Genomic DNA, 13,651 nt, shown 5'->3' with positions numbered 1-13,651 from the left:
TTTATAATGGTTAAACCATGTGGCATGTTATGTCACAGAATAAGAATAGGGCTGGGAGGCGTAACGATGACCCAACTCAGGGATGGGCAACTCAAGTCCTCAAGGGCCACCAACAGGATATCCCAGCTTCTGCACAGGTACTCAATCTTCAACAACCACCTGTGCTGAAGCAGGGATATCCTGAAAATCTGACCTGTTGGTGCCCCTTGAGGACTGGAGTTGCCCAACCGGCCTGACTCCTACCCACGCATTGCCCAGCTACACAAGGTACTCTATAACAAGCTGTTGTGATGTGGCCCCAGTTCATTTTCAGAATGTTCAAGCGAATGTTTTGAGATATTTGTGCAACAGTAAATCATTAGGTTTGGTTTAGGACCTTTCTAGTTACAAACACAACCTCCACATTTTATCTCCGCATTTGCATTGAGTTTGTCGTCCAGATATTACAAAAACACACCAGCAGGATTTGCTTCCCGAGTTACGTATTGAGCATGCAGAAAGCTTTTGTGAAGTCGCAGATCACCAAAATCTGTCCGTATCAAAACGCTGTGCATTTTTTGATCAGGTCATCTGATAACCATCTCTGTAAAGCCTTATAAGGTCATCGTGAGCTAACTTTATATGTGCATCATATTTACCCAATTACCAAGGCAGAGACCCCCCCCAAAAAAAAAAAAAATCATCCTCGGTGACACACTTATTTGTTTCTCTCTCTCCTCCTCTCTCATTGAAGAGGCATTTAAAGGAGCAAAACAAAATATTCTACAGGTGTTTATTTTTTTTAAATAAATCAGTTATGTTATTTTTTTATGAGTTTTAACTGAGCTCCTTTGGTTACTATACAAGGTTTTAGAACACCTCCTCAGTAGTGCAAGAGGTTTGGCAACAAATGTTCGCAAACAGGAAAGTGTTGCAGTGTTCCCAGCAGAAGACTGGCTGAACTTGCAAGCTGTAACCATAGACAATGTTACCGTAGTAAGATAAAGTTATTACATTGTAGCTGCTGAGTTACACTGACTGATGGATTGATTCGGTGTCAGCCATTACGTGAACCCAGAGAGCAGGATAGTTGCTGATCTACCACAGAAGTACGAATTGATCTGCAGTTTAGGCAATTAGTTTTCATTAAAAGGTAATCAAATACTGCATACAGTGTAAAAAAAAAGTGTGCCATGAGGAATGCCTCTTTTGGAGATCTTAGGGACAAGAGCAGTGCCTATTAAGCAGGTGAATCTGGTTCAGACCGATGCCAGCTTTCTTTGGGACCTTGGACAAGTTATTTTATCTACTGGATGCATGAGGCATTACATAGAATGCTTTTGAGGGCATGGACACAGTGTGCAAGCAAAACTATATGTACAGTGCTGAATACATTGTAATGCCCAAGAATAAAAAGAAGGCTGCTGTTTTTGTTCAATTTATTTTGATGTCAAAGCACTCATACTCATTCTGGAATCTGGTGGGATGCTTTTAAACTACTTAAATTCCCCTGTTTTCAGCATCTATGTGCCACTTTCCACCCCTGAGATGTTTAGTCCCCAGAAATAGTGGTTCATGAGTGATTGAAATGGCTTATAAATGACTGCAATAACACCAACAAGATCAAAAAAGTGATGGCAAAAGGGTGTTAAAAAAAAAAAAAAAACACAACACTTGCCATCGAATGTGGTGCTTCTGGAAAACAAAATAGATTGTAAGTTATGTGCAAACAATCTTTGCACTAAAAATAAATGCCATCCATAAAATGTGGAATAAATACATTTCAAGTTGCAGGTACTAGTTTTCTGAAATGACGATCTTTGTGGCAGCTTCCAGTCTGGTCCATTTTGGACATGATGTACAATGATCAGAAACGTACAAGTATGAGTCCGCTAGTGATTTGTAGGTGTGTAATGCACTGTAAACCATTGTGTTACTGTGACAGCGGAGGGGATTAAGAGGTGTGCAGTTTGAAAACTTATTGGAATGGAATAGACAATGTGTGTCCACTCCAGTAAATCAACCAAAACTTGACATTTTCACAGGGATACACTTCTGATACCTAAATAAACACACACAACACACACATGCTTCTGGAAAAGTGAGCTATGCATTAATGTATTTAGCAGTACATGGCAATCCAAAATCAAATACATCTCCAGAATGATGGCAACAATTGTTTTCTATAGTATTATCCATCTAGATTACCAATAGCAATTTCAAATTACTCAAAAATATAATATCTGTATAATGGATAACAAATGGTATACACTTTCATAGATGCTTTCACAGTACAAACTAACGAAGAAATTCCCATTTATGTACAGATAAAAGCACTGATCCACAGTGCATACTAACATAACCCCTTAAGTGTCAGAAGGGCCAGTAACACAAATACACAGCAGTATATGCAGACCAACGTGTTACAGGTTCCTCTAATAAAGAATGGGTTACCAATATATACCGCTGATTGCCGCTCTCCCAGACACATCCTGTATGTATTCTAAACAGTTACAAGTTAGACATTTCACAAAAGCATGCACTTTCAATTTTTGCAATGAAATCCTTTTGAAAACATCTTGCATTAAAACAGAATAAGCAGTTGCAATAATTACAATTACACTTTTTTTGTGGAATAGAAATGTAAATATTGCAATCCTTGTAATAATAAAAAAAATGTTTTGTTAAAAACCAATGTTCAATATTTAAAACAAAGTATAATTCTGATGAATATATATATATATTTTAAAATATGCAACATAATTAGAACAAAAACTGCTGGGGTGAAGTTATTTTGCAGGAAAGCTGAAATATAGGAGAGCGAGAGGCTGGGCACTTTGCCCTTTGTACAAGAGGGTCTGAATCTAATGGGTTGAAATGAACAGAAAAGCAAGCCCAGAAACATGCACGGCACGTACTTTACACACCTCTAGCCTTTTCCTGTGCGTACGGCTAATGGTTCATGTTAAAGAGAAACTGAACATTTGAAGTTCACTAAAAATGTGTCTTGATGCACAATTGTTTTCCCCTCTGCTTGTATCCAAGGGTAAGAAACGTGTTAATCAGGTTTTACGCGTCAGCCACATTTTTACGCCACTTCAGAACAAACATTGTTTTTTTGTGTGTGATGTGGAGAAATAAAAATGACCCAACATGTAGATGTTCATACACATCCCTAATATGTCCAATTGCTCAGTGTGCCGGCTCCCTGACTAGCTGACAAACATGCAGAGCACAACAATTCTACGTTTAAAATCTCTCCACTTGCATTCATTTCTGAGCAAAAATGCATTTTTTAGATTGATAGAAAGACCTCATAATTTTATATCTGCTGAAGGGGAATTGTCTGTAGGAAGATTTTCCTTATTGCAATTATTAAGACAATTTTTTACCAACACCCAGACAAGCAGAGAACTGCAGCACTACACCAATTGTTCCAAATATGAGAGCCTACAAGGTGAAACTACTACCTGAAATCTACAACCCTGTCAACATTTCCCCACAGACTCTTACATTGTTCCAGTATAAATAAATGTCACTATTTCTCCTACTAAAGGTGCTTTCAAACACGCACTTTTCGAAACCTATACCGTTTCTGACAATATTAGTAAGACCTGTTCACTGCTTCCTTGCTTCATTGTGTTGGCTGCTTTGAACGTGTGCTTGTTCTGTCAATGTTATATTGAACATTATACTAGCTGGGCAGAAAAAGTCGCGAGGGACCATTTGCATTTTAGACTAGCTTTTATCGACAAATGGACAAAGATGATGAAATGAATGACTGGCATGCATATCACCCAAATACAAAGCATTAGTATCATTTGGTCCAGTCCTGGCTTTTACATCGCAACCATAAATATTTGTAGAGCGGTATCCTGAATGCCCTAAAATATATAATGTTGATCAAGACTACAAATAATAGAATGCAAAGCAGTTTGTAAATGTGAGCTGGACAACACACACACACGAATAAAAAAAATTAAAAAAAAAAAAAAAATTAAAAAAAAAGTATTGTATTATTGCTTCCAATAAAATGAAAAAATGTGCCGTTTTTTCAAGCTAGCAAATGTCAGACTAACGTTCCCATACCAACCATAAACTGCAAACTATACATAAAAAGAACACAAGGTATCTTTACACAAGCATGCTAGGCATAATCAGTCTTCTAAAGACCGAACTTTTGCCCACAATATTGCTGTGGGCATTTGGCTTATTCATGGGCGTGCGTTAGGCATTATCACATCACAGTGACCATTCATCTGAATAACATACCCTGTGCAAATATCTAAGCCGACTTGGCGAAAAATTCTCATTGTCTCTAGAGATGTGATCATTAAAATGTAACGAATATACTTGAAAATGTAAAACCTACTAATATTTTACGCTGAGCAGTTATTTTAGTTACACGGTTTGTGAACAGATCTATGAATTGAGATATATTCGTCCACATTATCCCCCTGAAATGTAATTTTTACCTCCGTGCCATCTTTAAAATGATGAAAGCATGTTCTAAAGAATAGGTACAGTACAAATGCCAACGTTTACATACCATTTTATTATAACATTGAACTTTCATTCCTTGAGGATTTGAAATACATCAGCAAGCCTCGATTTAACTCCTTCATCCCAGGATTCAATTATTGTGAGACAGCTGACACATGAGCGGAGATTAACCCTCGACTCATGTCATTTTGGATTGCCACATATGGCTACAATGCCATTAAGGGGAGGAGCGGAGTTGCGGAAACATTCTGTTATAATTGGTATTCATTAAATAAATATGAAAAAAATTACATTTTAATCTACTGAAATATTTTGGCATTTTCCCAATATTTCTCAAAGATAATTTGCGTTGCACTTTTTGTTGTTTGTTTGCTTGTTTTAAACTCTTTTACAAAGGACATTACTGCAAGAAATATCTTTAAACATAAGGATGCTTCAGCAATAAAGAAATTATTCTTATTTCAGGTCATATATATATATATATTTACATAATAAAAATGTCTTGTATTTAAAGTAAAGTGGCACAAATAGCAGGGATTACATTCCCAGTGCTTAATGCTCAAGAGCAAATAGTATAGAGAGTTCGTGTTTCTGTCATCTTATGTTGTGGCAAAAAAGAGATCTATTACTTTTAAAGCTCCCCAATATGTTGTCCTCACGGTTGGATCAAAACAAAAACAACCATGGCCCAGGAAAAATGTTGAACGGGACAAAGAGAAAGTAAAGATCCTATTGATGTAGCCAAGAAAAATAAGCGCTGTGCCATCCTCATTTCACTAAGTGACTAGGACTCAAAAACAGCCAACTCCCGAGGTGGCAGTAAAGACACCTTATTGCAAGGTCATTGGGTCGTCTCTTGGTCCATTTTTCTTCAAAAGGTCCTCTCAATATATTAAATATAACAGTACAAAGGATAGTGACTATTCAGAAGCTGACCTCACGTGGGAAGCTAGCCTGGTCTGTGTGTCACACATGACTGGTTGTGTGTGATTATGCAAGCAGTACTCAAAATTCGTTATGTTACAATCTGATCATTTTATTGCTCAATTTTACTTGAGCCGATTACAACAGCCATAAAGTTATAGAGGCTGGCAGGAGTATGGGGATAATAATGTCTTAGAATAAATAGAACAAAAAAAAAAAAAAAATTAGCCATAAAACAGATTAAGTCAGGGATTCTCAACTAGTCCTCAAGCCAACAGGTCAGGTTTTTAGGCTATCCTTGCTTTAGCACAGGTGGCTCAATCTTCGACTGAGCCACTTGTGCTGAACCTGGGATATCCTTAAAACCTGACCTGTTGGGGGCAGGGCGCTTGAGAACTGGAGTTGCGAACCTCCGGATTACATTACAAAACCCTTCTCATGAGCGTTTGTTAGACAAAGGCACCTCAAACGTTTACATTTAAAATTGATTTTTCTTCCCCCGTTTGGATTCTACCTGCATAGCACAAAGAAAAAATTGAATGTTTTCTCAAAGCAGGTTTGCACAAAGCAGGTTTGCACAAAGCAGGTTTGCACAAAGCAGGTTTGCACCCGGGGTTCCAGGGCATAGGAGCGCTTCCAAACAATACTCTCTAAAGCACTGCAGTTCAAAGAATGGGTACTTTATCTCACACTGGGAATACATGGATGCCCTGGAACAGACCATATGGCAAGATACTGGAAATTCACTCTTCTTTTCACCACTTTTTGGTTACGCATCCTTTTTTTTTTTATTTTGCCTTTGGCTGCTTTACATAAACTGCATCTGTAAATATAGGTTAAAAAGACAAAAAAAAAAAAAAAATCTTCATTATCCACTTTTAAGACAAAGTGAAACAAAAGGTTATATTTAGGAAGTGATGCACACTCACTTGAGTGGACTGTTGGGTAAATATTAGTAAACGTATTGGTGTCAGTTCGTATTAATCAAGGTCCCCCCTGTTATAATGTGAGGATATTCTGTGTATGACAATGTACATGAATCTTCGGTTAAAGCAGAGGTGGGCAACTCCAGTCCCCAAAGCCACCAACAGGTCAGGTTTTCAAGATATCCTGTGCTGAAGGGATATCCTGAAAACCTGACCTGTTGGTGGCCCTGGAGGACTGGAGTAGCCTACCCCTGTGCTGAACAGTTGATCACAGAGGAGCAATTTGAATCACCTGAGCTCCAGACACCGGTGCAAAGGGATTTGTTGGCCTTAACCCTGGCTGTGTATAAAGCATTGGCTGAGGAGCCATTATAGGGTTGGTTCCAATCTGCGTAGGAACCTGGAAAGAAAAAGAGACATACCCAAGAGTATACATATTTAAACAGAGACATACCCAAGAGTATACATATTTAAACAGATCAACATGTGGACTCAGTTTGTCGAAGGAATTGCCAATAAAAAAAATAGTACAACACAGTTCACCATGAAGGATATACAATATGAGTAGGAGCACGTTCTCAAGTGTCTTACAATTTGGTCTATATGCTAAAGCAGTGGGGGGGTTCAAGGAACGCACATGGGGTGCTTGAGCCCTCAAAAGGACCCCCATTGCCTTTCCGTCCGCGGTGCACAGCGAGCAGAGACGTTGCAGTTGTGGGTAGGGGCTTCTTCACGCCCCCTCTGGGCAGCTGCATAATGCCGGGAGCTGTTGAATACTGTCCCGCTCCGGGAACTAGCGATCAGCACAGGTGAGGAGCGGGGCAGTATTTATTCAGCGCATGAAATACTAAATTCAACCTCACTGGATACATAGAAACTTGAAGGATAATGCACTCCAGACTGAAATAAATATTTATTTTTTATTCTTAAAAAAAAAAAAAAAAAACCCCCATTTCAGTCTGGAGTGGGTTATCCTTGAAGTTTCTCTGATTATGCGAGCAGCTTGCAGCCTCTGCCGATAACAGCACCTTCATGAAAATGGAGCTGTGGAGCATTCACCGTGAGTACGGTGTGAAACACTTACACCAATGCCATCGCACACATTATACAGCACAAGATTTTCGCTCATTTGAGCAAATCTAGAAAAATACTTTTTTTTTTTTTTTTGTGGCAACCAACAGAGAATTCCATAAAGGGAAGAAAATAATCTCTTGGCAAATTAAAAGGTCCTTTATTTTGCCAAGGGCTGCAGTACTACACGAGCAAGTAGCATTTGATACAAATCAATACAAATGTTCTTTTTATTCTGAATAGACTGACTGCCAGGTTTAAGTGATAGGATTTCATAATTAAGTTAAGGGGAAAAAAATGAAATAATTTACTGAAACAGGTATTATTTTCTAAATGTATGACTGAAAGATAAACAGTGGCACAATAAATAAACTGAGAACAAGTTGCTCTGATGTAAACTTTAGAGCAGAGTTGGCCACCAATAGGTCAGGGTTTTACGGATATCCCTGCCTCAGCACAGGTGGCTCAACCAGTGGCTCAGTTGAAGCAGGGATATCCTGAAAACCCGACCTGTTGGGGGGGACTCGAGGACTGGAGTTGGCCATTCCACAATAACGTTATATAAAGGATGGCTTTTTACCATTCCATACACAGGCACTTGCGGTGTAGACACTGGGTAGTTCATCGGAGCAGATACCTGAACGGTGAGAGGGAAAGCAATTATGCAATCTGTTCTTATTCTGAAAACAGTTTATGGAAATAAAGAAACAAAATGCAGGTTGAAGAAACATTGTAGCAGTTCAACTATTCAAGAGATACATTTTTACCTCCACCCTTTATACTGTTGAACAACAAATGTCAGAAACCATCAATTCAAGGTTTCCGGTCGCTGCCCGTTAACTAATTAGGTACGGTGCTTCATTCATTGTAAAATGTCTTCTCTCCCTGTTAAGCAGTGCCCCATAATCCCTCTGTTACAGAGTGCTTTACTTGTATTGTATGTACGACTCAGTCAGAGGGACAGATCGCAAATGCTACAGGCACCATCTGGTATGCACAAACAACAAAGATACCCTGGGATATATATTGACGGGAGCTTTGATGTGCTCGTTTTGTAATCTGCAAAACTAGATGTCCCAAGCAAGAGAGCATATACGTGTAGCATAGAATTCACATTGCATTGTAACATTTTTACATTGTGCTGCCTTAACCGTGTATAAGAAAGCACACTTACATATCCAGGATAATGTACTCCATTCTGCTATGGCGTGGTTAAGTGAAGCGGGGGCAAAAAAAATAAACAAAAAGAGTAAAAAAAAGAAGTACATAAAGTGTACTAAAAAGGAGATCATTCAACCAGAAACACAATCGCGATATTCGTTGCAATTTTTTCCAATGTTGGGCAGAAACAGTTTTAACAAAACAAAGGCTTTATTTGGAAACAGCAAACTACGTGTAAACAAACAAAAAAGGCATTCTACATTACAAAGACACACATTACAATGGTTTCTGACAGCTACTGCCAGATAAATATTTTAATACACACCAAAACCTGTAGCTTCTAGCTTGCTGCAGGTTTCAGGATACAGTACCAGAAACCCTGCTCATGTTGAGCACCCCAAAATGATTCGTTTTTAGATTTATTTTCTATCCCAGCTATGGGTGTATAAGCGAAGGGTTTCCTTCACTACATCAACAGAAGTCAAATAGAAAAAGAAAAAAAGCTTTTATATTTTTATCCTCTGTAAAATGACTGTGTGCTGAGCAGCAGAAAACATTTCACATCATTCCTGGGCCATGAAACACACGCATTTGTTGTTGTACCTGGAATATTAGAATGCAAATGTTTTTAAATTGCTTTAAAAAAAAAACCACAAGCCCAAAGATGAACCCAAGAGGATTCCCTTGTTGGGCAGGTGTACCTTTCAGAACACGATTATCCTTGACTTCTGTGTCTACTCTTTCACTGTAGGAGTTCATTATTTTCCATGAATCTAACATTTGTGTAATTATAGTCCAGCGGCTCCCAACCTTTTCATAAATCTTATTGTCTTCTCGGACTAATCGCTAACAAAGCTGTGTGAGTCATCTCAGTGTCCTGAACTCGTGGGGAGAACACGCTTAATAAGGTCTCAAACTGCCCCTCAGTGTGTGCAGGAAGCATGGGGGGTGTAGCTAGAATATCCCACAGTGAGTGACAGTGCCACACCCCACAATGCCTTGCCGCTGTGGATGCAAAGCATTGTGGGGAGTAACTTTGTAATCCCCTGCTGTGACAGAGATACCCCCCACGCTAAGGTGCAGTTTGGAACATTACTAAGTGCACAATCCCCACATGGGCTCAGTTACCCTCTATACTGCCCGGACCCGCCATTATATATTTGTGGGGGCAAATCTCTTGGCCCTAGTGGTTTCTGAACCCCGTTGGGGGATCACTCTTCTAGGACTATAATATCACATGGTTACATCTTACCATCTGTGGAATAGGAGCTGCTGGGGCAGGGGTCCATGTGGTTGAAGTGGTAGTTCTTGCTTGCCAGTGTGTGCCACCAGTTAATCTCTTCTCTGTAGGTTGGTTCCATTGCATGTCAGACCTAAAAAGGTATCACACTATTATTGGAAAACAGCAGCAGGGTCTCAGGAAGCACTGCGAGTGGTGGGTTTGTCAGTACAAGCTTCACAATAGAGAACACAATAGAGCAGGGGTTGGCCAACTCCAGTCCTCAAGGGCCACCAGCAGGTCAGGGTTTACGGATATCCCTGCTTCGGCACAGGTGGCTCAAGTGGTGGCTCAGTCAAAGACCGAGCCACCAATTGAGCCACCTGTGCTGAAGTAGAGATATCCGTAAACCCTGACCTGTAGGTGGCCCTTGAGAACTGGAGTTGGCCATGCAGTAGAGTCAAGATCTGAATACAATATAGTACCACTGCCTCCTTTGCAAAGACACTGTAATGCTTACTGTGCCCCACCACCAGTTTATCAGGATGACAGCCCACGGAAAGCACACCATTTGGCTTCATGAAGTTCATCCACAAATGCAAAAACAAAATATTAATACTTTTCAGAAACAGGCCCGCAGTTTTACTGCGGTCTGAATTAGAGACCTTTACAGATAAACATGACTTTTTTGCGAGGATTTTCGAACATAGAATTAAAACATGGACTCACTTTTTCGACGGCGTTCCTCCAAAGCCAAGGTCTAGAAAAGGAATAATTGAAAACATGGTTACGTTCTCCGATAAGGAAGAAGCACCTGCTAAGGGTACAAACAGACAGAAGCACTTACTTCCCACCAGGTTTGCAAGTGAGGAATCAAGATCGTTTGCCATCAACTTCCCACTGTGCTGGCTGACTGCAGCGGACCTTTGGCTTTGTAAGGAAACGGTTGGTTGCAATACATCATCTGTAACATACACCCCTACAGGAAAAAAAGCAAGAGCGTTAACAAAAACGTCACACAGCTACAAAACCTGTAACCGATAAGTGTACCTGATCTTTTTTTATTTATATAAAATGTGATCTCCTTTATAATGATTTTATGTAAAATAATGCTAAAGTTACTGACTTTCCAGGCTTCAGAAATTCAGCAAAGCTACGATACATATTTAAGGGGCTCCATTAAGTCACAATACATTTTTAAAGGGTTCTGCCGTTTGAGGTGCAGTGGGGTCTGCGCCTTTATTTGTGTTTTACCTTTCAGAAAAAAAAACAAAAAAAAACACACACAACCACACACACGTTTAAAATAAAACAGAAAATTTGGCATTTTAACCATGCCTTTAAAAGATTGAAAACTAGGGTTTCAAAGTAACTTTTTTTTTTTTAGCTCTTTTTGAAGTATGTTTTTGTTACAATATATCTAATGGTGCAGTGAAAATGCTAGTTTTTCTGGCGATTTAAACAGTTCCAGTTTTAATTATTTCTAGGACAATCCTTTTATTGAATTATTATAATTAGGATGTCAGATATATTTGGCTTTGGGACACTTAAAAATGGTTGTTCGCAGAAGTACCATTAATAAGGCACACATACTGAATGTCTTATTTCATTCTTTCACCCAAGAATTTAGTTTTCTGCGATTTCTTTGAACTATTTTTGTGTGTGTAGGTAGTGCATTTTTAAATGTACCTGCAACAACTTTTACATGGGGATCGTCCCCCCCCCCCCCTGAAAAATACATTCCGTATTTTGACCATCATTGTCAACACAAAGGTTACATTAATTTGCACCAGTTGGTTCTACCAATAATAGGTTTATACTACAGTGTATATCTGCAGACTGCTAAAAACTCACCAATCAAAGAATCGTCCAGTTGAGCACATGAGAAAGCATGCAATAAAGAGAGAGAACAAAAACATTTATGCAACAAAAAGCGTATCAAGTGCTGCTCAGGTACAGATACAAATGTATGTGTTACAGATAGTTGAGGCTATTCCCTTATAAATATTCCCAAAAAGAAAATGGAACACACAAATAAATAAATATGAATACTAATATAAAACCATGTTCGAAACGACCACTAGTAATGCAATACATCACGTTACTTGTTTTCCAGGGTAGTTTCCCAATACCCACTCTAGGTATATGCAGTAGTATCCTGCAGATGGAGATACACATTTAGTACTAAAGAGGGGGGTGACGGATTATTCTAAACGTTTTTACCAGTTGCGTCTTGATTTTCATACAGAGCTGATTTGCCTCCGAATACAGCATCAAAATCAACGCGCATCGTTGCAGCGCTGTTCTGTGCGGCTGAATGCACGGGGAATCCTGAATCACAAGCAAGTAAAACTACAGTCAGTATAACACGTTTTCTTTGCAGGCTATTGAAAAAATAAAGAGACTACGTGGTCGAATATTTATGTTGGTCCGTTTTTGCAGCTGCAAGAATTCTGGTATTCTCTGGGACCAATAGGTTTCTGGAACGTCACGCTACAACATATGTATAATAGTTGGATTTAAATGGTAAATATTACTAAAAGCATATGGTGACGGTCAAGGGTAACCAGGCTTCATAATAAAGGTTTAAGCCCTCTGGTTGCCCTTGTGTCCCTGGTAGCTACCTAGCAATATAAGCCAGGGATCTTACATGTAAAAGTTTAAAGCGTCCCTGCTTTCCCACTTTTCATGTTCCCTTTACCCCAGACTCGTGAAACTTGCTGTGTGAGAGTTTTAGGTGGGATATTTGAGTAAAAATGTAATTATTTTGTTTGCAGGAGTTCGGGGTCCGGCGTTACCGGTAGTACCTTTATTCTACCTAGCTTGCAGGCACTATTTGCCGGTACGCGAGTAGAATTACACCGGGGCTGTCCTGTGGCCCCCAGACTCCTGCTTTTCGAGCCCCGATATCCCAGTCCTATATCCAGCACACTCATGAGTCACCCCAAGGTCCCCCATGTATTAAAATATGTTTTTGGTGTTTTCATACATTTCTCATAAGGCTCTACGTAACTTACCCGGGCTATAAGTTAAGGTGCCAGCAAGTCTACATAGGGTCCGTAGTACAAAGGGGAGAGGATGGCCCGAGGTGTGAAAACGCTTGGTGAGTGATAAAAGGCGAATGGCCAGGTCCGTACAACAAAGGGACACCCCTTTTGTCAGTGCTTGACCTGGTGGAGCCGGCCCCGCAGGTGGCAATGAGTTAGCCAGAGAGGAGGCAGCCATATAGTCTGATCCCGAGCTAAAATCCTATTTCCCGCTCACCCGGTTTTTAGAATCTCTGTGGCACACCTACTCCCCTGACATCAGCCGAGGGTCGAGCACCTTTTTCTATTGGCTGACGGGAAGCGATTCCCCTTCTCTGATTGGCTGCTCCTTCCCCCCTCCGTTCTGGGGATAGCCCAGCGGAGAGTATCTAAGGTGCTGACAAAGAGAGGTAGCCAGTCCTTCCAAGCCAACCAATCAGTGAGTCGATGAAGCTACGTCAGGCTTTTCAAAGTTGCTCTGTTCGAAATAGCAGTGCAACCGGCTTCGTTTGCAAGCGTGAAAAGTTTGCCTCGCAGAGACCAAGTCCCGCCTTTTGCGCCCCAAGTTCTCAAAATCGAACGGAGCGGTCGCGGCTAGGAATTGAAGCCGAAGAGAGGACCAGGAGAACCGAGGGTATATCCCGGTCAGGGGTAAGCTCATCCAAGCGGGCGCCCTGCACCTAGGAAAGCCTAGTTTTTTCCCCCAGTAAGGTTTTTTTTAATTGTTCCTCATGTATTTTCTTCTTGTTGTACGCGGGTTTACCAAAATAAACGCAATTTGTTTTTACTATCTGGTTCTGCCTAATGAATGATCCCGGTAATCTATAAATGGTGTAAAAAGT

At 40.1% G+C, this 13,651-nt stretch overlaps 1 protein-coding gene across 10 annotated transcripts in view; it reads right to left on the bottom strand.

Annotated features, from left to right (window-relative positions):
- Positions 1-2,070: 2,070 nt before the first annotated feature.
- Positions 2,071-13,651, bottom strand: part of PICALM (phosphatidylinositol binding clathrin assembly protein) — a 31,398-nt gene continuing 19,817 nt past the window's right edge. For 4 of the 10 annotated variants that reach the window (XM_075573433.1, XM_075573432.1, XM_075573431.1 and 1 more), the window contains 8 exons: positions 12,007-12,114; positions 10,631-10,762; positions 10,513-10,543; positions 9,817-9,937; positions 8,578-8,604; positions 7,984-8,040; positions 6,625-6,732; positions 2,071-6,229 (listed from right to left, as the gene is read on the bottom strand). In XM_075573433.1, coding sequence (XP_075429548.1) covers positions 6,215-6,229; positions 6,625-6,732; positions 7,984-8,040; positions 8,578-8,604; positions 9,817-9,937; positions 10,513-10,543; positions 10,631-10,762; positions 12,007-12,114 — 599 coding nt within the window. In that variant the 3' untranslated portion in view covers positions 2,071-6,214. Of the gene's footprint in view, positions 6,230-6,624; positions 6,733-7,983; positions 8,041-8,577; positions 8,605-8,635; positions 9,168-9,816; positions 9,938-10,512; positions 10,544-10,630; positions 10,763-12,006; positions 12,115-13,651 lie in introns of those variants that run through there. The other 6 variants (XM_075573435.1, XM_075573438.1, XM_075573434.1 and 3 more) reach the window with 5 other exon arrangements.

The sequence above is a fragment of the Ascaphus truei genome, chromosome 16 (genome assembly GCF_040206685.1).
Source record: "Ascaphus truei isolate aAscTru1 chromosome 16, aAscTru1.hap1, whole genome shotgun sequence".
Taxonomy (NCBI): Eukaryota; Metazoa; Chordata; class Amphibia; order Anura; family Ascaphidae; genus Ascaphus; species Ascaphus truei.
The sequence above is the reverse complement of the archived record's forward strand: the minus strand, read 5'-3'. Positions and strand labels throughout refer to the sequence as shown.